This window comes from Cottoperca gobio, chromosome 11, assembly GCF_900634415.1.
Source record: "Cottoperca gobio chromosome 11, fCotGob3.1, whole genome shotgun sequence".
Taxonomy (NCBI): domain Eukaryota; kingdom Metazoa; phylum Chordata; class Actinopteri; order Perciformes; family Bovichtidae; genus Cottoperca; species Cottoperca gobio.
The window spans coordinates 15,495,947-15,519,774 of NC_041365.1; the positions used below are offsets into that span (position 1 = coordinate 15,495,947).

At 39.2% G+C, this 23,828-nt stretch overlaps 2 protein-coding genes across 3 annotated transcripts; one reads left to right on the top strand and one right to left on the bottom strand.

Annotated features, from left to right (window-relative positions):
- The first annotated feature begins 2,464 nt into the window (after positions 1 to 2,464).
- On the top strand, positions 2,465 to 8,123 carry zgc:91910 (Zinc finger protein 706-like). Of its 2 annotated transcripts, XR_003833074.1 has the most exons (5): positions 2,465 to 2,612; positions 5,061 to 5,197; positions 5,962 to 6,087; positions 7,083 to 7,214; positions 7,701 to 8,123. XR_003833074.1 is itself a non-coding variant. In XM_029443812.1 (4 exons), the coding sequence occupies exons 2-3, from the start codon at positions 5,063 to 5,065 to the stop codon at positions 6,055 to 6,057; spliced, it is 231 nt and encodes a 76-aa protein (XP_029299672.1). In that variant the 5' UTR covers positions 2,465 to 2,612; positions 5,061 to 5,062; the 3' UTR covers positions 6,058 to 6,087; positions 7,083 to 8,076. The 2 variants fall into 2 exon arrangements, 1 of the variants encoding a protein (XP_029299672.1); XM_029443812.1 differs by having other exon boundaries at positions 7,083 to 8,076.
- A 3,471-nt stretch (positions 8,124 to 11,594) lies between these two features.
- bmp8a (bone morphogenetic protein 8a) lies at positions 11,595 to 21,992 on the bottom strand. Its single transcript, XM_029443139.1, has 7 exons — positions 21,086 to 21,992; positions 15,933 to 16,125; positions 14,968 to 15,116; positions 14,131 to 14,310; positions 13,660 to 13,739; positions 12,823 to 12,933; positions 11,595 to 12,204 (listed from the first exon to the last, which is right to left on the bottom strand). The coding sequence occupies exons 1-7, from the start codon at positions 21,615 to 21,617 to the stop codon at positions 12,055 to 12,057; spliced, it is 1,395 nt and encodes a 464-aa protein (XP_029298999.1). The 5' UTR covers positions 21,618 to 21,992; the 3' UTR covers positions 11,595 to 12,054.
- Positions 21,993 to 23,828: the final 1,836 nt, after the last annotated feature.

The window sequence follows — 23,828 nt, forward strand, 5'->3', positions numbered from 1 at the left end:
AACCCTAATGCTGCCGTTGATGGAAAATAACATAATATTTTACTCTAGTTTGGATGGAAGGTGCACAAGACACAATCTTGTCACACAATAAAAAATGTATACTACCCATCAACAGCAGCCATGTTCAGTTTGTCAAGTTTTTGGAAGACCGGCCTTGATCAGAATGAAAATAATCAATGAAATGTATTTACCATAATAAAATATAATTCCATCCATCCATCCATCGTCTACCGCTAATCCAGGGTCGGGTTGCGGGGGCAGCAGGTCCAGTAAGGAACCCCAAACTTCCCTTTTCCGGGTCACATCCGCCAGCTCCGACTAGGGGATCCTGAGGCGTTCCCAGGCCAGTGAGGAGATATAATGTCTCCACCAAGACCTGGGTCCTCCCAGCTGGACATGCCTGGAACACCTCCCTAGGGAGGCGCCCAGCTGGCATCCTTACTTGATGACCGAACCACCTCAACTTTCAACACAAAGGAGCAGCGGCTCTACTCCAAGTCTCTCACGGATGGCTGAGCTTCTCACCCTATCTCCAGCCACCCATCTGAGAAAACTAATTTTGGCTGCTTGTACCTGCGATCTCGTTCTTTCGGTCATGACCCAGCCTTCATGACCATAGGTGAGGGTAGGAACGAAGATCGACCGGTAGATCGAGAGCTTCGCCTTCTGGCTCAGCTCTATTTTCGTCACAACGGTGCGGTAAAGCGGATACAATACCGCCTCCGCTGCTCCGATTCTCTGGCCAATCTCTTGCTCCATCGCCCCCTCACTCGCGAACAAGACCCCGAGGTACTTGAACTCCTTCACTTGGGGTAATGGCTCATTCCCTACCAGGAGTAGGCAATCCACCGGTTTCCTGCTGAGAGCCATGGCCTCAGATTTCGAGGTGCTGATCCTCATCCCAACCGCTTCACACTCGGCTGCGTACCGATCCAGTGACTGCTGAAGATCACAGACCGATGATGCCATCAGGACCACATCATCTGCAAAGAGCTCCTCAGGCCACCGAACTGCAACCCCTCTCCTCCTACGACTACGCCTCCATATCCTGTCCATGAAAATCACGAACAGGATTGGTGATAAAGTGCAGCCCTGGCGGACGCCAACACCCACTGGGAACGAGTCCGACTTACTGCCGAGTATTCGGACACAACTCTCGCTTTGGGCGTATAGGGATTGGATGAAAATGACCCCCCTCCGTCCCCCGTCCCCCGTCCCCCACCCCATACTCCCGCAGCACCTCCCACAGTATCACCCGGGGTACCAGGTCTTACGCCTTCTCCAGATCCACAAAACACACGTAGACCATTTGGGTGTACTCCCAGGCCCCCTCCAGGATCCTTGCGAGAGTGAAGAGTTGGTCCGTTGGTCCGTTGTTCCACGGCCAGGACAGAATCTGTATTGTTCCTCTTCAATCCGAGGTTCGACTATCCCCTACTGGAGCCCTATGCAGGACTCCATTCAGGGTCTCCAAGAAGGCCAAATACTCTGAGCTGCTGTTCAGTGCATAAGCACAGACAACAGTCAGAGTTTCTCCCCCCATAACCCGTAGGCGTAGGGAGGACGACCCTCTCGTCCACCGGGGTAAACATCTATCTTTCATGAGATCGTTTTTTAACCATACTTAGTCTGGCCCTTCACCTGAGACCAATTTGCCTTGGGAGACCCTACAGGAGCACCAGGCTCCAGACAACACAGCTCTCAGGTTCATAGGGACACACAAACCTCTCCACCACGGTAAGGTGATGATTCCTGGAGAGGAATATAATTCCAGTGAAGGCTTATTGTTATAATACAGTGACAAAGTAAATCTTTCTCAGAGTGGGGGTAAGAGTGAGATGTCTTTCCATCTTTGTCTTTAGTTCAGGGAACACAAAATTATGTTCTATAGTGTTCTCACAAACCTCACAGTGAAAGCTCATTCTTTATGTTGAGGAAAAAGGGATGAAATAGGGTGACATTTTTAGATTATGAACACTTCATTACTGACCCTTATAACCCCCACAGATGCATGTGTTTACTTGTTGATTCAGTTATGTGTACTGGTGTGACAATGGATGTAATAAAAAGTGAAGGGGGCCCACTGAGGCAGCCATATGTGCGGGTTGCAGATTTTTGTGCTCCGCTATTATTTTTTTCTAATTATACATCATTATATCAGCTTGATTTTTAACCTTCTAAAATAGTTAAACGTTTATTTAAATACACCTTTATGTGGACGTCTTTGTCAGAGTTAAAGGCCAGCTTCAACAATTTCATAATAATAAAAATGTTCCATATCTGCTCTACTCTACTGCATGTAAACCGTGGTTCCATTCGAGGACTAATCTTTTAAGATGTAAAAGGACTCATTTAACTTGTGAAACCTGGGACTTCCTTTACATTGACAACAGCTTTTGTGCATATGACAATAAAGCCTTTTAATCCGGAAACAGCTGCAACTGCAGTTCAGCTCTAGGCCTGCTGGCGGCGCTGCTCATTACTTTGGCAGGTTTAAACTTGATGAGAGGGTTGAAAAGCCTGCTTTGAAGTTTCCTCTGGCATTCAAAAAAAGAGACCGACAAAAGAGCTAAGAGAGAGTCAAATCCCGAAGAGAGAGTCAAATCCCGAAGGTAAATCCGCCTGAAAAACAATACTTGTATTGTTGTTCAACAGTCATAGCTTATTTTGGTGTTATCTAAAAGTGATTTATATTCTTAACAGTTTTCTTTATACTCCGACAACATTGTATTGCGTCTTAACACGGAGTCACATGCCAGCGTAGCTTCTCTAGCTAGCTTTGCTAACAGTGCTAGCAAGGCGGCGCCGGTTGAAAGGCCTGTTTGGACGATGCGTTGCTAACAAGACAAACTAGTTGTTTGTGCTTTTTTTAAAGGAAAGTTATTTTTAGAAACTACGTCCGAAGAAATCTAGACTAACAAATACAAATAAGACATTGCTTGGGTAGTTTGATAACTTAAGGGAAATATTAACAGTGTTTTTAGCTTGATCCTGAACTGTAGTTTAGCTCGTTAAATGATGATGATCGAAAACTTAACGTTAACGGCGTCACATCGGCGTCAACAACCTTACAAGCAGCATTTACATTTGATTACTTTTGTAAATGAGCAAACGTCCATCAGTTTAGCTAAAGTCAACTTGGTTAAATGTTCTCTTTAGCTCATGCATGGGTTGGCATTGGATGAACAACATGGCCTTATGCTAAAATACAATGTTTTAATGAAACGCAGGTCTCTGAGCTACATTGGTGCACGAATAAAATAAATCGCATACTGTTTCATATGCAGCCTACCAGATAACACGTGATTGTAATAATAGAATAACAAATTGAGCTATGAGATGCACTAAAATTTCCAGTTTATTAGGTAACCTGGCTAAAACTACTTCAGTGTAATACAACTATCCAATCATCAAATCAAAGCAAAACTTTATTACAGACTCAGGGTCCAGATAAAAAGCAAGACACAGTAAGAAATGATGGTTTAAAAAGCATATAAAGCAGTGTTCTACACAAACCTTTGTTTGATAAGCCCAAAATGATTTAATTTCAAAACCATTAAACTGGCAATTCAATTTATACATGAAACTTCTTAGTAAAGTATTGACTCCTGCAGCCACACACATTTCACTTGGACTACACAATCTAAATAATAATCTCACATTGTTATAAATTTCTACTTGAAGTCTCTGTAAGATTGATTTTCTGTAGTCTAGAAATGTGTGACGTATGCGTGCGGCGCCATGTTGGTTGGTATACAAATCAACAATGGCGTCTACAGCCAACAACAACAACAACAACAATACAACTCCGACTTCTTCAAAGTATTGTGACTCTCTGGAGTCCTCTGCAAAGGCAAGATTCAGAGAAAAAGTCCAGATTTGCGGCCTTGACCCGTACACGCTAAAGCCGTCGGATTATATTGAGGATTTAGATCTATACAGTGGTGTACAATATGATCTGAACACCGTTTACTCCATATAATCCCACCTCTCATGAAGTTTTTGTTGATACAGTTTTTGAGAGGTGTTGATTAAACGTTATGATTATAATTCAGTTTGGTACTTTTGGTCTGTAAATATTTGACACAGTTTTAACACTGTAGTCTACTCTCATTAATATAAATGGGGTGCACAAACTCAAACTGTTGGTCAGACAAAACATGGGATTTAAAGACTGCTTTAGTAAACTGTGATTGTGAGAAATTCTTATTTTTCATTATATCTTGACATATTATAGACCAAACGATTAATTGATAAAGAAAATAATTAGTTTCACCCCCAAACGGCACCACAAATCATCAACACTTCAGCAAATAATATTCTCAGGATATATAACCTTTACTCAGGTAGGCTTTATTACATGGATTAGACTGCGGTAGATTTAATTAACTGTAAACGAAGGGAATAGGCGTACCTGTTATATTTGATATAATCTGGATTTGTGATTTTTCTTTTCTTGATATGTTATATAATCTGTTGAACCCTTTTAAAATGCTTTTGTTTAATGAACAGTTTGTACTGAACCATAAACAAAATCTACATTATGTGGACATTTGAACATTACATTATGTGATTGTTGACCATCTCAACCCAAAACCACAGGCATTAATTTGCTGCTTTAACAGCCTCCAGTCGTCACTGAGGGCTTGCCTCCAGATAGTAGAACCTGGCTGCAGGTATTTGCTCTGATTCAGACACGAGCGATGGTGAAGTCAAACACTAAAGTTGGCGTTCCAGTTCATCACAAAGGTGTTGGATGGTGTTGAGTTCAGAGCTCTGTGCAGGCCAGTCCAGTTCTTCGTCTTCACCAAACTGGGAAAAGTATTTATTTATGGCGATTTCATTGCTCACAGGCGTTGACGTGTTGAAACAGGAAAGAGTCTTCCACAAAGCTGGACTCACTCGTCACACCCTAAATGTATCCACTGCCGGTGATTTTCCACCCTCCATTTAGGCTGAAACATTTTTATCTTGTTGTGTGAGCAAACAAACGCTAAAAACTACGATCTGGGCCTTTTAAAGTAATCTGTGGTCTATTTTTTTTTTTTCCCGTATATCAGTCATGGCTCGTGGGCAGCAAAAGGTACAGTCTCAGCAAAAGAACGCCAAGAAGGCGGCAGAGAAGAAGAAAGGGCAGGCCGCTGACCAGAAGACTGCAGCGAAGGCCGCACTGATCCACACCTGCCCCGTCTGCCGGGTGAGTACACTACCTGCAGCTGACTGCTGATCAGATTTAGTTGTAGCTTGGAGGTTTTTTCCTTTGTCAGCCAATCAGTCTTGTATATCAGATTTTTGCCACACACACGCGCAATATGCACGTCGGTGTGTGCGGTCTCTGGCGTGAGTGAAGAAGGCCTTAAACTCCAGTAACCTGGAGAGAAGATTCTGTAACTTTTGGAGTTATTTAATAGTCTATGCTTAATTTATGAATATACAATTGAATTTCAATTTTCCATGAAAGAAAAGTTACAAAAGTGTTTGTCTATAGCTGTCAATTATAGTTCAGAATGTGCAGATCTACTTTCGGTGCATCTGTGTTTTTAATGTGATATTTTGCATGTTGTTTAAATACTACATTATGGTGTGCTACAGTTTAAAAAAAAAACATCAACATTATGTTGTGACATGAAAGAAATGTTGTCAAACCGTTTGAAAACTGCTTAAATAAACGAGAAAAAAATATCTATCTTTTGTTAACGTGGCTGAAGTTAGAAATCCAAAGTACTGTCACAGTAGACGATAGGTCATTTGCTTTTGGGCTGCAACAGTTGTTTTCATTATCTACAGATTATTGTCTTTATTTTATTTATAAAATATCAGAATATTGGAACATTTTGCAGTACACAAGGTGGCTTCTGCAAATTCCATGTTTAATGTCACAGTGCAGGACCCAAAGACATTGAGTTTATTTTCATATGACAAAGATTAATTTTCTTTTGATTCTCTTTTGTTTTTTTACAGACACAGATGCCCGACCCTAAGACCTTCAAGCAGCACTTTGAGAGCAAACACCCAAAGTCCCCCATGCCTCCTGAGCTGGTGGACGTTCAGGCATGAATAAATAACTGCTGACTGGACCTGAACCCGGTAAGAAAGAGTAGTAAAGTTTCCTTGTAGATTTGGTGTCATCAAGGTGCAACCAAAAGATCAGAACGGCTTTTTAATTTCAACAAAGCTACAAAATAGGGCTGTACTGACTAGTTTAAAGCTTCATTCATAAGGTTGACATTTGACTTCTAGATCAACGTTTGAATGCTTTGCCGCTTTTTGTCTAACTATTCTGTTTAAAGCCTGTATTTCTGCACAGTTATACACTAATATAAGTATCACTGTTTATGAAATTAGATTCCAGTGCTGGCTGCGTAGGATTGTTTGATCCAGAGCGTTTTAAAGTCAAAAAGTCCAACTTTGTTGAAAAAAGATGGATGTAATCATTAAAAAAATTCCCAATATGTTTTTGATGGATGTAATCATTAAAAAAATTCCCAATATGTTTTTTATCTAATGAAATATTCTGCTTCAATCCATACTTGTTGGTGGCAGAGGCTTCCATACAAGATGCAACTTGCTCATCAGAATAAACATTCACACGGACACCATAGGCTAAGCAATCAGGAGCAATTTGGGGTTCAGTGTCTTTCCCAAGGACACTTGGACATGTTGACCGCAGGGGCCGGGGATGGAACCCCCGACCTTCTGACCGGTGGAGGACCTCCTGAGCCACAGACGCCCCGGGGAAAACATTTTCACTGCGGCAAACACACTGTTTGCTCTCCCGCTTGCCGGCACCTGTATTAATGATGCCATCTAGCAGCAATCTAACAGCACCATAAATTACATTTATATAACCACAATAAAAAAAATATGAGGATGTCATAAAATATGATGACAGACATTTAAAGCTTTATTTGAAAACCTCAATAGAAGCTTTGAATGCTCGAGGGAACAAAAATACTTTTGGTACAGCCCTGGTACAAAGCGTAGAAAACTTGACTGAACAAAACAATATTTTCTTTACGGGTGGTTTTCGCAGTTTGAATACTCCGAAACTTGCCAATACTAAAATAAACTGTTGCTTACAGATACACGATGACCACGGACTAAACATTGAATCACTGCACCTGAAGGATGTTGATGAGGAACACTGGGACCTATCAGTATTCACGGACAACATTTCGGGATGGAGGGCGGGCATTGATGTGTGGATGTGCTGTGTACGTACATGTATGTTTTGTAAGAGAAAACAATAATGACGGGGCAGAAGTACACCAGCACCCCACTTTTATATTTATTATGTACCTTGCTATTCCACATGGGGGAGGGGCCCTGCAAGATTGCCTGCTAATACTAAATAAAAATGATCTTGTGACTAATTATGGGAGATGTGATGAGTCTAAAAAAGCTATAATGGGAAATGAAAAGAAAACATATTTTTGAATATGTGGCTCGCTAGAAATAGAAGACACATTTAAGACCCCAACTATATATTTAATCACTCATCTACAACGGACGTGGCACTGCTGTTGAGTTTAAACCTTGTAACTAAACATAGAAGATACAAATTAGTTTTTATGACCATTGGCTTCTTAAAGTGACTAAAATATAATTTGTGTAATTTCAAAATGTATGTTTGTTGATGGTAAAATGCTGAATATTAGTGAGAGCCATGATTTTTGTCTCATCTGTGCTTCGCTCCACAGGTGTCCTCACACTCGGTTACTCCTTACAACAGTACCTCACTTTTAACCACACAGCAGATCTCATAGTATGTTGTTTTTTTTCTCTCCCAAATTCATCTACTTGTTCTCATGTTTCCCAACATAATCTTGGCAATAACACCATCTTTGTCCCACTTCAGTTAAACCCGGACAAGATTTTCTCTGTACTCATTTATGCTTTCAGCTGTTGGCAGTTTGGTTGCTAATTGTTTAAAGAAACTGTAATTTGCCCAAAGGTTTGAGAGTTAAATACATTTGTTCAATAACTGCCTAAATGATTAATCCTGTTCTTTTTGTGCTTCATATATTCACCAGCAGTCAAAACTGCACTAATTTGCTTTCACTGTCCATTTTTTTTTTTTTTTTTACCCTTTTTCAATAAATTGAACAATGTATTTAATGTGACTGATCTTCTCAGCTGATTCTGTCCATGATAATATGAAATATGTGATTCATCACATTACAGTGTACAACATACCTGTCAACATTGGAATTTCAAAATAAGGGAAATCTTTTGGCCCATATTTTCACAGCTCTCAGACCCCCAGCCCCCACCCATGTAATGTAAATGTAACGGGTATATATATATTCAGGAAATACATGTTTATGTAAAGTATGTATTACTTGTACAGACATGTTTATAAAATGTATGTATTTTATTTATTAGTTAATATCATCAATGTATTTGATGATGGATGAGTTGTGTGGCTTTTGTTTCCCCGACGAGTAGCCTACTTCCTTGCGATGGCAGAGTCGGGAAACATGTCCGACTGAAATCATCGCAGAAGCTAAAGGCTACATTATTTTTGGCGCAAAGCATCGACATCTTTCCCTCAGCTTTGGTCACTTGGTTTGCCTCTGAAACAGTTCTTGTCACACATGAAGTCATTGACGGTGTATGTGTTTGTGCCGTGTGCTTGGACGATTTTTCATGCTGACGAACATCGCTTATTCCGGCGTGTGCGATGCTAACATCTGAATGGCATATTTTACAAAAAGCATGATTTTGCCCGACTCTACTTTTTATTAAATAAGAGAATGTCTCCTCTCATTTGTTCAGGTACTTGCATACAGTTTTAACTTGTTTGGCAGGTACAACTGAGTCTCCATCTATCTCCCGTTCACTGTAACTCATCCATACGTTTTCGTCTGTGTTATTGTTCCTGTTTTCTTCTTCTGTGTGTTTACTGGCGGATAACGTTTTTCAGCTCATGTTAAACATCCTGCCATCTGCGGTACTGCGGTACTACGGCACTGGTTTAGCGGTTCAGGAAACTCACAGACCAATTACATGCGAGTTAAGCCATCCCACGTGATGCTACTCAGCCAATCAAATCTGTGCATTCAATCAGCATTGCGACTATGAATCCAGACAGATGAGAGGCGCGTGACATGAGTTAGCGATACAGAGAGAGAAGACGGAGAAAGGGAGAGAAACACTGACGAAGAGACGAGTGAGCGGCAGACAGGCAGAGAACAATAACTACTCATGGCGCTCTCCAAGAAGAGAAAAGTCAACAGAGCTTTCAACCCAGAATGGACTCATTCATGTTCATCCTTCCCACTGGAGCACAACACCAGCGTCTCATATGCTCAGAGACCGTGGTGCTCATTAACAATGGTGATGTGAAACACCACTATGAGGCAAAGCACAACGACTTTGACCAAACATACCCTCTTAAGTCTGAGCTGAGGGCACAGAAAATAAGCACTGATTTGTGACAAAATAGAGCAAATAGGCCACCTGTCAGCTAGTGATGTGTGTAATCGCGGAAGATTTTTGTGACGCTCGTATCGAGGCTTGTGTTGAAGACGTATGTGATGACGTTCGAAGCCTCGCGAACCTGCCGTACCACGTGACCGATTCAGGAACAGGTTCGCGGGTTTGGCGTGCGATTCGAAATATAGACGGAATCGGAGTTTCGGGCTTCCGGTGGAATCGCAATGCATGCTGGGGTGGCAAGCCTAGAAAAGTGAGCACCAACTCTACAAGGGCCGCCATATTGGATTTCTTCTCTACGTGTTTACATTGTATATATCTTATTCTTCTCCGTGTGTTTACATTGTATTTGGCTAGTTTTTAGTGTGTAAGCATAGCTCTTCTAGTTATGGGATTTGGACACCGACATTGTGTGGTGAAAGGATGTTCAAACAGTGGGAAAAAGCTAAATAAATGGGCAGCTTCACGATTGCAAAAATTGCGACTGCAAGCCCCCGTTCAAACTATTTCCATTTCCAACAGCACTAAAGAACAATGATAGAAGGCTAGCATGGACCAAAGCTGTAAAGAGACAGGATTACAATGGGAAGTCTTGGGAGCCCAAGAAATCTTCGCGGATTTGCAGTGAGCATTTCATGCAAGGAAAACCAGCAAATGAATTCCCTGATCCTGAACTCGACCTGGGATATGTAGTCTATCTACTTGATTTAATATATTGACAAATGTACTTTCTATATATTGAGTTTTATAATAATGAACAAACACAAGTTAGGTATATATTTATAATAGCTTACCCTGCAACACAACTGCAATAAGCACTTATGATATCGCCAGTTTTCTTGACTGCGCAGATCCATGCTGAATGTGGCGTATGGGAAGTTTTCATTGAATGAGTACATTTTGCTTTCAAAAAGCAATACTCAGAATCTGCGAGAGGATTGAAAGATATTTGTTTCAACCAGCCAGAGTCAAACAGTCTAAATGCTTTGCCTTCTTTGTATTCGTCAAAGTTCGTTTATGAAACTCGACATGGTTCCCTGGGTGGTCAGACATTAAAAATAATGTTATATCGCTGAGGTATATCGGCGGCCAAGAAGTCATGCTGTTGTTTTCATTGACCCAGCCATCCTGCAATGTCAAGGGATCAGGCACTGAAACGCCACTCGGCATAACCAAAAGCTTAGTCTTTTCTTTTTCTGTGATTGAAAGTCTTTCGTTAGCTGTTGGTTGCTCTTCAATGCCCATCTCTGATGCAGCAAACACCCTGGCAATAAACTCGAGTTTTGTTCCTGAAACCTTTAAATTCTGCTTGCGGCAAAATACTTTCAAAGCTTCGACTTTCCACATCTGAACCTCATCATAAGAAAGGAGTTCAGAACTCACTGTAGAGTAGTAGGTTTGTTTACAACACGCTTGAAGAATAAGCTAAATACAACACGTAGAGAAGAAATCCAATATGGCGCCCCTTGTAGAGTTGGTGCTCACTTTTCTAGGCTTGCCACCCCAGCATGCATTGCGATTCCACCAGAAGCCCGAAACTCCGATTCCGTCTATTAAGCAGATTAAGCACTTTATTTTAAGATGCACAATTTTTCAAAAGCTATTTTATTTATTTTCTCAATTTTATTTTTAAATGCAGGCCGAGAAGAACATTATACATATCTACAGTAATATATCTGTATAGTTCAATGTTAAGTGACAATATATATTGTCTAAATGTTTTTAAATTGTACTTTCTTTATTAGATTTGACAGTCAGTTGATGACGTGCAGACGTTGATACAGCTACTGGGCTACTTCAATATATATCACACTAATTCATAACGCACGTTAGACATTATGATGCTCCGGACCTTTGCTTGTGGAAATCTTCTCTAACTGGACCTCTTAGCATTTTAGTTGAATACCCCTGATCTATAGGGTTGCAGTTAACAATTCTTTTCATGATCAATAAATTCATCTTTTGGTTTGTAAAATAGTAAAATAATTCTATGACATTACTTCAGAAACCCTTGATGATGTCTTCAAATGTTTTGTTTGGCCAACAGACCCTAACCCAAAGCTATTCACATTATTAACTTTAAATTTGATTGTATCATTCACACTGACATACAAGTGTTCTTCAATTCTTTTTGAAATGAAGACTATAAGTCAAAAGAATGTTAATATATTTTTTATTAATTCAATACAATTATACATATTCTCTTTATATAGACTTTGCATTGCAACAATAGTTGTGCTGTCATTTAATTTCTTGTTAAAACTAAACACTCATCACTAATGGCATGTTCTGTCATCCAATTAGCCATTTAAACCCGTCTATGAAGACTAAATGTGAATCAATATGCTGTTAAGGTATAAAAAGGTCCTTCAAATAATTCATAATACTTCAGCTATTGAGTGCAAGGGCCCAGCTGACAGTTTTGACATCAACAAATACACAAGACTCAAAAGGTGTAATAAAAAAAAAAAAAATGTTAACAAACATGATTAAATTAGATTTCTGGCCCCTTTGTCATCCAATTTGTTCGCAGAGTTCATGTCAGGGGAAACTAATCAACCATGTACATTTTGTTTGGTTTCGGACTGTTCAGTGTCCAAGTGGAACCTTTTCGACTCATAGACACCCACACGTCTTCACCACCATGTTACGGTGTTTTTTGAGGATGACGTTGTTGTTGTCGTCGTAGAAGAGGACAGAGATGGGACTGAGCTTGGTGGGCGCGCAACACGCTTTAGGAACCTCGTCGGGCTTCAGGAGGTGGACCTGCAGCAGCAGAGAGAAATGCAGTTAATATTTACAACTCAGGTATTTATCTTAAACTCGTATCCTACACTAAAAGGAGTACTCTAAAGTAAAAATATCTAATCAACAATGCAGAAATACTCCTTTACAAGTAAAAGTCCTGCATTCAAAATGTACTTAAAGTATCAAAAGTGATCAAAAGTACGCTTGTGGCTGATATCGATATTGATGCATCAGCATTCATCTCATGATGATAAGTAAAGGAGTTTACTTCTCATTGAGTGAGTGATTATATAACATCAAGAAAAGAAAAATCACAATTCCAGATTATATCAAATATAACAGGTCGGCCTATTCCCTTCGTTTACACTTAATTAAAACTAACGCAGTCTAATACAGCATCCATGTAATAAAGGTTGTATATCCTGAGAATATTATGTGCTGAAGTGTTGATTTGTGGTGCCGTTTAGGGGTCCAACTACTGATTATTTTCTGGTCTATAAAATGTCAAGATATAATGAAAAATAAGAATTTCTCTCAATCATAATGATGTATGTGTGCTAAGTATTTCTAAAGTTTTGGTTCAGCCTCCACGGTGGGATGAGTGAATGTCAGGATGTGTGTCGTCACTGTACTGACCACTTGCTGGATGAGGGCGTGGTTGGTGGCGTTCATGCAGGAGCCCAGAGGATAAAAACACTCTCCATCACAGTAGTACGCTGAATATCCAGTGGGGGCCAAAACCCAGTCCTGAGCAGAAACACATGAATGTAGTTACACGCAGGAAAATCATCAGATCTAATCTATTAATAAATAACACTACTACATAATATGACATAAAATAAGGAAGGATCAGGTTATTATTTTGGCAGCACCTGGAAGCTGTTTGACATCCTCTTGGATCTATATATATGCTTTTTTTTAAGTGAAAAAAGCATATATATATATATATATGCTTTTTTTTTTAAGTGAAAAAAAGCATATATATATATAGATATAGATATATATCTATATCTATATCTATATCTATATCTATATATCTATCTATATATATATCTATCTATCTATCTATCTATCTATCTATCTATCTATCTATCTCTCTCTCTCTCTCTCTCTATCTATCTATCTATGCATATATATATATATATATGCATATATATATATATATATATATATATATATATATATATATATATATATATATGCATATATATATATATATATATATGCATATATATATATATATATATATATATATATGCATATATATATATATTATATATATATATGCATATATATATATATATATGCATATATATATATATATATATATATATATATATATATATATATATATATATATATATATATATATATGCATATATATTATATATATATATATGCATATATATATATATATATGCATATGCTTTTTTTTAAGTGAAAAAAGAATCAAAACTTAAATTCGGAGCTGACCTTCCATCCCAGGTCACTGAAGCTGACGTAGAGTTCATGTTTTTTACAGGGCTGACCTCCACTGTTTATAGGACTCCGATCTGAACAGAGAAAACAAAACATAAAAAATTTATAAAAGTTACAATAACATTGACAAAATGACGATAACTTTTCCGATGACAATTTCCTTATTTTAACAATGCGTCATATGTTACCAAGGTTGGGTTCCCTTCAATCATATTTTACTTATGAATGAATTATTAATATCTGCATAGTAACACAAATCATTGAAATTTCTTTATTTCAATAATTACTTTATAAAATGAAGTTATCATTCCCACTTAGAAACATTTTATTACAGAAGTCTTCTCATGACAGATGATTTCCATATTTTGAATCTTGAAAATGTAAAATCCCCCACCAGCTGGTGAGAGTGTATGAAAGTAACATTAAAGCTGTAATCAGACGACGTGTGTGTGCCTGGAACCTCACTGTGGATGCTGGGGACTGGGAGGTCGTATTTGGGCTTCTTCCTGCGGGGATGTGGCCTGACAGCTCGTGGCGGCCGACACGGGACCTGAGTCTCCCTGAAGAAGGTCACCATGAAGGGCTGTTTGGAGCGAGGACCCTTGCGTCCCACCAACCCGATCCAGCCCGCAGACAGGGAGCGGTCTGCGGGAGAAACACAGAGACATGATTAGAGTTCAGTCTGTAGTACTGGTAGCAGTTCTTCTACTTTAAAATACACCATTTCAAATCATCTTAGTGTGAATTGCCCAGTAACTACATTACATAGTCATTTGAACCAAAACATTGAAGCTTTGGGGCTTCAAATGCAGCAAACACAGTGACATCTGGTGGATTGCAAAACTCATAGCAGCCCTTCAAGATGCACCAAATCACTACAACACCTCGTTTAAAGTTCAACAAGCCTGCATGTTATTAAATCTGAAATAGTTTTGATCAGAAGCGCTGCACTAAATATAGATGGTGTTGTGCAACATGCCACAGTAAAATAATTAATAAATGCAAAAATCCTACATATAAAATATTTTTGCTGACACAAAACCTTAATGTAACTTATTGGTGTAGTTTAGGCCCAGTGTCAGTTTCATATTATTTCATATATTCGTAATTTGATGTGATGGGAGAATGATATTCATTAAATATTATTTTTATGAAATAATAAGCCTACTTGGTATCAGCTGGAAATGCTCTCACACTTGTGATTATGTTTTTCGAGCATACATTGCCATATTTCTCAATAAAGGCTCCGATCGTAATTACACCAATTGAAAGAGGATTATGATGGTTCTGTGGTGCACCCACCCTCTTCTGTCTCCACATAGAGACGTATGCCCAGGTTGCTGCGGGGGTGGAGGAGCCAGTGGTTGGATGCTGAGGTGACGTCGAAGGCCAGCCAGCCCTCCTGTCCTGCAGGCACCGACTGCATGTCCAGCAGCACCAGCTCTGGCTCTCTGAGACAAAACACAGGGAATAATGTCAATTTGATCAAACAGCTAGAAGTGAACTGTAATGTAAAAATCATTAACTTTTACTCTTACTCAGAAGTCTTTGAATAAAAGCAATTTATTATATTTTAATACTAATACTTTTAAATGTAATAGACGTCTCAGTCAATCTAACAATTTCCCTCGGGATAAATAAGGTTCTATCTTATCATCAGTCTCAGTTTGGTTAAGAGGAGATGCTAGGTGGCTACAGAAACAAAGGTAACCACACCGTAGAGAGATATTTTGAAGTAATGGTACACATTGGTCATTATGACTAATACGTTAGCTGGTTTGAACATTTGACAGGATGTTACACTCCATGTAAATCAAAGCTGGTGTTCGCAACGATGCAGTTCTCTCAAATCCTTCTGCCAATTTGTTCTTCCAACTTCACTGGGACACGTCAAAGGCTCAATTATACTTTATAGGAGAAATATTCACAAACACAGTTTGAAGTCGGTTTGAAGGGTGGTATTCTTAATTACTAGACCACACTTAAACTCAAATACTTAAAATCTTCCATCTGGAAGAATACAAAATGTCTTGTGAGTAACAGCACTGGCCTAGTGTGAGAACATGTTAGCTTGTCAAAAGTCCCAAATTATAATAATAATAATAATTAATAATAAACATATAATAATAATTAATAATAAACATATATAATAATAATTAATACTAATAATAAACCTTTACAAACAAAGAGCTTTACAGAAAAAGAAGGGGAAAATAAATAAATATATATATATATATATATATATGTATGTATTATTTGGAGGTAACCTGTGTCTGCTCTCTCGCTGGATCTCGTAGACGGAGATGTGCAGAGTTCGGTTGGCCCTCTGGCCCATCGTCAGGGTCTTATAGATACGGAACTCTGCTGCCGTCACCGTCTCACCCTGAGGGAGGGGCGTCAGATCAAAACGAAACTCCTTCCAGTACGGACGAGGCTGCAGGAGGTCACGCTCCTGCTCCACTGCAGAGGGAGACACATATTTATTATAATATTTAAATTATTACATTATTTGGCCACTACCAAGATAGCAGCTACTTTTCCTGGGGGTCCACACAAGTAAACATTACATCATTAATGTAAAACTATTTGCATTTAAAGACACAAAGTCAACAACAATAAAAGTACTAATGACAACAAGTACCCACACCATATGTTAGTTAAACATTTGATGCAGCTCAAAAATAAAAGTAGTACCGCTAAAAACAAGGTAAATAAATCTGATTTAAAATGACATAACATGGTGAACACAAAGGCTAATAGATAGACAGATAATAGATAAAGTTATAATATTCTGTTATAATAAATGAACACAGAAGTGGGGAGAAGGTTCAGATGGGCCGTTTAGTTGGAGAGTGATAAGAATGTGTCAGATAGAGAGGCGTGAGAGGAAAGCTTTAGTTTAAAGCAGATGTAAGAGGAGCAACTGGAGCAAGAAAAGAAACAGTGTGAAGGTGTGGAGGAGATGAGCTCACTGGGAGATGAGTCAAGCACACAAAGGGAGAAGAACTCCGTCCTTTACTTCAGCAAAACTAGCAACGCAACAATAAAAGTCCTGCATTACACATTAAACTGAAGTAAAATCAGATAAATGTACTTAAAAATACCGAAAGTAAAAGTAGTCATTATGCAGAAAGAAAGTGTGTTGTATTGTATGATGATTATAAGTGATGCTTGATGTTCTTTGTAGTTTAAACTGTTTAACAATACATCATATTTTATAAGATGATTCAGTAAAGTCACTAATTATTATAGCTATCAGGAAAAATGTAGGGGAGTAAAAAGTACAATATTTCTCTCTGAAATATTAAGTAGTAAAAAATGGAAATACTTAAAGGAATAGTTCAAGACTTTGGGAAATACACTTTTTCGCTTGAGTTAGTGAGAAGATTGAATCTCAATATGTAATATCTTTACAGTAAATATGAAGCTACATCCAGCAGCCAGTTAGCTTAGCATAAAGACTGCAAACTGCTAGCCTGGCCTCGTCCAAAGGCATCTCTAAATCTCACCTTTTTGTGCTACTTTATATTTCAGAAGGAAATATACACTTTACTTAACTAGTTACTTTGCATATTTAGATTGTTAATAAAGACTTTCACTTGTAACAGAGTATTTCTACACTGTGGTATTATTACTTTTACTTAAGTAAACAATATTAATACTTTGCGGTTACATTTAAGCCCTGGAGAAGTATTCAACCCCTCATCTCATCTCAGTTTTAACATATTGTTGAATGTTTGTTTTCATTCTCAAATAAGAAAGAAGGATATAAAGAAAATATATATTACTTTTTACTTTTTATAAAGTTTTACTCTGCGCCAGTTCTGACATTTATTTTCCCAAAGAAGATTTATGAGGCTCTTCTTTCGCCAACAACCTGTAGTGCCTTGCTTAACTGCACCTCAACAGCTGCTGTTGGACAGAGTGGAGAACATGGGATGTCCAACTCCAAAACTTTGAAAAAGACACGACTGAAACAGGTCCCCATGAGGACGTCCTGTTAAAGAACAATACGTAGATGAAGAGGTGAGTTGGAGAACAAACGCCATCCTACACCAAGTAGAAAACATGAAACTGAAACTCCGGCGCAGTGTGTGTGTCCTTGTGGAACCCCACAGGAACACGAAACAGCGATGGTCACTGGGGTTTGGCGCACACACGCACACACACACACACACACACACTGAATGTTAAATAGAGATACTAAAGACAGGACACCCCTGATGGTTTGGGCGTGCTCATATCAGCGCGCACACATGCACACACGCACACACACACACACAGCAGTAATTAGAGACACTTAGTGCCCTGAACCACAGCAGCTGCTCAGCACACACACCACTAATTGCAGCCCTCTTGGTATTTTTAGAGTCTCTCCCTCCACAGCAATATTTTCATCTCGCTTCGGACCGTTTGCTTTTTTTTTTCTCTCGGTGTGTGTCGGTGGGGCCTTTAATTCTAACCAGCTGTGTCTTTCCATTACATATGCGTAGGAACACACACCCATGCCTGTTTGATTCAGCTTACATGAACTACACACATTGATTAGATTAGTCACAGAAATAGAAACTTAATATAGAATATCTGCAGAATATCAGAACACCAAAGCTTTATGGAAAAATACGGTTGAGACCATATGAGCAGTGGTGTTGGTGCATTTTACTCACGTACTGTACTTAAGTACAATTTTTACATTTGAAACGTGTCCCCATTTTATATTACTTTATACTTCTACACCACTACATTTCTTTGACAGCTTTAGTTACATTGCAGATATAGATTATAAACACAAAAATATAAATCAACTAATACATTATGATTATGATTTTATATTATTATAGGTTAAGCTGCCCAGCAGTTTATAAAGTAATTAAAATGAGCTCCACCCTTTACAGCTGCAACATTAAAGTAATGTACACATTAATACATCAATAATAATTCAGTAATATGAATCTGAAATGGGCCATTCTGCATAATGAGTACCTTTACTTTTGATTAAAAGTCCATTTTGATGCTAATTCTAAAACTGTGGGACTTCTAACAGAGTATTTTTACACTGTAGTTTTGCTACTTTTACTTAATTTTAGTAAAATATCTGCATACGAGTAACAAAACTACAAAATGTTGAATCCTCTGTGTTGCATGTTATATGCAGATACACAATCAGCCTTCTGCTAGATATGTTTCATGTCCTCTAGGTCTGTGATGTGTTCAGCTTCTGTGTAGAGCCGGAGATGTAAAGGTTTTTACGACAAAATAAAAGCTACACCATTTGAAAGGAAACCCTGGTGTGCGCTGTGGGTTTCTATTGAAGGCATGAGTCACTTTTGTTTACAACATCGTGGCGGTTTGGAGGATGAAATGCTCTGTTTTTGCAGTGTTGACTGATAAATTTAAGGGCTGCATTTTCTTCTCCAAAACAGAAGAGAATTTTGAAAAAGAAACCCATCATTTGATGGAGTTCATTAGAGACCCTGAGCACAGAGAGGAGAGGATGTTTCCCACGGCAAACTGCGTGCAGATCACCATCCCATTCCAGAGGAGCTGGAGGAAGGAAGCCATTGAGAAGAGGATGTTTAATTTTGATGCTTTGACAGATAGGCATCAGACAGGCTACTGTGAGGTTTGGACGGAAGCACAAACATCCACACAGGATCTGGGTGGCAATGTTTATCAGTATTTCTAGTATATATAGGGAAGCAAATATTATTTTAATATAAGTATTTTCACTATCAATTTCTCTGCTTTTGATTGATGGTTGAACAGTCTGTCAAAAACCCAAAGATACTAACTGTACTTTCATATAGGACAAAAAAGGCCTCACAATTTAGAAGCTGTTACCATCTTTTGCTTACATTATTTATCAAAAATAGTTACTTATGGACCACCTCATTCAAATTTACTGAATATGGACAATTTATTCAAATTCACAGAATCAATTATTCCCTCTTGAGAAGCATTATTATGATATGTTTGAGAACATTATGTCATCTTTATGTTTTTCCCTTTTAGTCATGTTTCTGAGAGGGCTTGTATCTTTGAATCTTCTCATTTGACCGGTGAACAGGCAGAAGATCTAAACTGTTCCAGTAATGTTTACTAATCATATTTTGCACTTTTATCATCAACCCCTGAACCAGAGATCTTGTCAGTGCTGGAACAATTTAGTTACGCTCAGCCCAGTTTGGCGGCAGCAGCAGTGGAGCGAGGCTGGTGGATTTAGGAATGCTAATGCTGGGTTGAAATGGAAACCTACCAATATAGTTCAGCCGTACTGACATTGGTTTTAATCCTCTCTGTGGGGGTGAATGTTTGTGGAAATTTGCAGCGCAAAGAAACTAAAACGTTAGCACCGACATGTCCCTTGTCACACGGTGTAATTTCATTTCTCTCAGAATTTACATTTTGTAACCAAACCGCAAAAAGTCAAAAACTGTTCATTCGATACTGATGATGTCTCTACTTAAGGTTAAAGAAATAGTTTCTCATTTTGGAAAATACACTTATTTCCTTACTTGCCAAGACTTAGATGAGAAGATTGATACCACTCACATGTCTGTCCGCCAGCAGCCAGTTAGCTTAGTTTAGCATAGAGACAGGTAACAACATCTGCCTAACAGCACATCTAAAGCTCAATAATTAATGAAATGAATGTTTATTAAAGACAATGAGTGGTTTTACATGGGGTAATGTGTATGTCTCTAGGAAGTCACTGCATCCGGCCAAGAAACAGTCGGGAGAATAAGCCCCCTCTAAAACTACAACGTGTTGTTTTTTAACTGATTTCTGTACAAAACAAAAGACAAATAATCTGTTAATTAGTGAACTTTAGAGTTGCTGGTAGATGGATTTTGTTAACTTTAAACTGAGCAAGTCTATCTGTTTCCATCTTTTTCTAGTCTTAATGCTAAACTAAGCTAGCCGCCTGCTGCCTCCAGCTTCATCTTAAACATAAAGATATGAGAGCTGTATCAATGTTTCCATCTCAAAACTATATTCTCAAAAAAGAATGTCAAACTTTGCCTTTAAGACATTCCTGCATGATTTGTGGCTGATGTGTTTTAGCCGGTCCAGATGGAGCTAATTTTAACTACCATACTTACTAGTTGGTAGTTCTGCCCTTAACAAAATATCATTTTAGAAACTCGTTTTTTAATTATCTTAATCTGAAATGTATCTAATGATCTAGTCATGTGATGCAGAGAAGAAGAAGAAGCTATATTCGGTGTGAACAGTCAGCTGGTAATGGCATACTTACTCATTCATTTATTGGACGGCAGTATGCAGTAAATACAGACTGAGTATGCAGTATTCAGTACGTTAGTATGTCATTTTGAACACAGCAGTAACCGGCATCACTTCCTGTGTGCCTCTTTTCCCCAGGGATCATCTACAGGTTTTTTAGTAACAGTTAACTCACCCAGGTTGACGAAGCTCATCACCGTGTCGGCCTCACTGACCACCGTGCCCAGCGGTGGTGTGTACGTGCTAAGTGTCGGCAGGACTGCGTGGCTGACCTGTGTCAACCTTTCTGTCCCTCCAAACTTCCCCATCCCAGGGCCATTTACAATAATCTCATTCCCTTCATCCTCTCCATCAGCAGACATGGCGTGGTACAGGTCCAGCATGAAGAGCGGTGCAGACGAGGGCGGTCGTAGCGGCGGATGGGGTCTGGGTCGCCCCGGCAGACCCAAGATGGACAAGATCTCCTTCTGCATCTCCTTCTTCTCGCGGCCGCTGAGCCGTCTGAAGCTGGAGTGGACCAGGGCCTCGGCCTGCTGGCTCCACAGGGAGAGACAGAGCAGGAGCAGCAGGGGCAGCAGGAGCAGAGTCCTGGGGTGGAGGAGAGGCCGGTAGGGTCTGGAGGTGGTCCTGCTGCTACTTCTGCTCATGTGCTGCTGTTTCATCTTGCTGCAAAGACAAGAGAAGCTGTGGGAGACGTCTGAGTCCATGGCTGTGGTTTGCTCTTCTCTACTGGTAAATCAAGATCTTTAATCTCACAACTAATCCGATCTTTCTTGTATTTATTCAGTTTATCTTCCTTTCAGTGTATCCAGACTGACAACAACAGTGTTTTTTACTCGCTGCAGTTTGTCCTCCTGTTTCAGACAGATGCTGATTCAGCCTGCTGTGTTTAGAGGAGAGCGGACTCTGGACGGGACGTGTTTACCGCCTCAAACTGCCTCTGTTTATCTCTCCCTCCCCCTTTTTGCCTTCCTCTCTCCCTCTTCTACCTTCTCTAATCTTGAAGAAAATAAAACCTCCTCACCCTCTGATCCACTTCTCCCTCACCTCTCAGTCGTGCAGCAGAAGAAACAGAGATAATGAGAGTGAGAGCATAATTACAAGCTTTCTCAATGTGTTTTGAATACAGACAAACTATACCCCTGTGGAAGATCGGTATACGCTTTGAAGTTGTAAACTTGGAGGATGGAAAGCAATTTCAGTGATGAGCAGGTGAACCAGAAATTGGAGTGAAATCTGAGAGCTGTGTCATCAGGTCTGCGCCCAATCCTCCATGGCCTCACGAGGTAATGAAGTTCACACCTGCAGTGAGTCAACGTTCAACCAGATACCCCATGAGAATCATCATTCACTGCTGGAAGCTTTTATCCAGTCTTGGGTACTTAATCATACTTTCAAGACCGCTCCCCACCCACACATCTCCAGATGTCTTTCTTAATCCAATTTATAAAAAAAATAACTCCAGGAAATTGTTTACTGATTGTAATCCTTGGGAGAGGCGAGAGATTTCTTTTAGTTCTTGTGCACACTCTCTGTGCATCTAAACGCAGAGCTGAGCAGCAGTGAAAGTATATCCTGTGTATGACGCTCAGAGACTATAACAGTTGTTCATAACCAGGAGGGAGTTTCCCTCCCAGCCTCCGCCTCTTGCCCTCTTTCAAGTTTTTAAACTTCTCTCTCCTGCTAACATCCCATCATCACTCCTCCCAGCGGTCTCCCAGTGAGACCTCATCTCTCTCTCCTTCTTACCTCCACCCATCTATCTTTTCATCTTCTCATGACTGCTTCCTTTCATAGCTACTCAAAGTTGAGTCTCAGGCGGCTTGGTGGGAAGTACGTCAAGTGGCCTGATGCCCTGTTTAATAGCAGCAATTCTCTACTTACATACAACTAGCGTAAGAGATTCAAAGTGGATTTCATTTCTCTACAGATATCAAGACTTGAAAGAGGGTGAGAGGCGGAGGCTGGGAGGGAAACTCCCTCCTGGTTATGAACAACTGTTACACTCTCTGAGGTTCATACACAGTATGCACTCTCACTGCTGAACAGCTCTGCTTTTGAATGCACTGAGAGTGTGCACACGAGAAACATCTTGCCTCTCCCAGGATTACAATCAGGAAACAATTTCTTGGAGTTAAGTAGCACCAAAACAAAAGTCAGTAACAAGTTCAGACTGGACCAAAATGTAACTGAATGCATTAATGAATAAAATTGTTACTATAATTTAAAAATAGTGTAAAAAGATAATTTACTACCAATCAGTTGATATATACAGTTGATTTAATTTGCTCAATTTAGTTTTAAACTCTTTATTTTTCCTATTCTTTTGGTCTTAGCACAAATGAATAGCCTGTGTGGCCAACTCTAGCTAGCTTATATAAAACCATTTTACAACTAGCTACCTCGCTAAAGCTAACTATCTTCATAAAAATACACCAGCAAGTAGCCTACTGTTAATCGTCTATGCTTTACGACATACTACAGTAGGATCACTGTGTTTAAACTCTTGTAACAGTAACTACAGTAACATTGGCTAAAGTTTTAGCTGCAAGCTAACGCCTAGGAACTAAGCTAGCTAACACTACTTAAAGGTTTTATTTGACATAGTGAGCAAAAAGACATGGAGTCTACTAAATGTTATCATTGCCAACATAAAGTTACTTTTGAAATTATTTCAAAACAGACACTAGAATATTTGGATACTTTTATGCATATAGGCTCTACATATAGCCTATAGGCTACGCTATACATTAGCATAGTAGCCTATATGTGAATTAAAATTAGCATTAACTCGCTAACTTTTTTTGGCTTAGATTGTCAGCTAATGCTCCATTTTCACCTCATTATTCAACCTTTTATTATTTATTGATGCCTTTAGTTATATTTTTGACTTCCGATAGCCTATCCTTTTACTACAT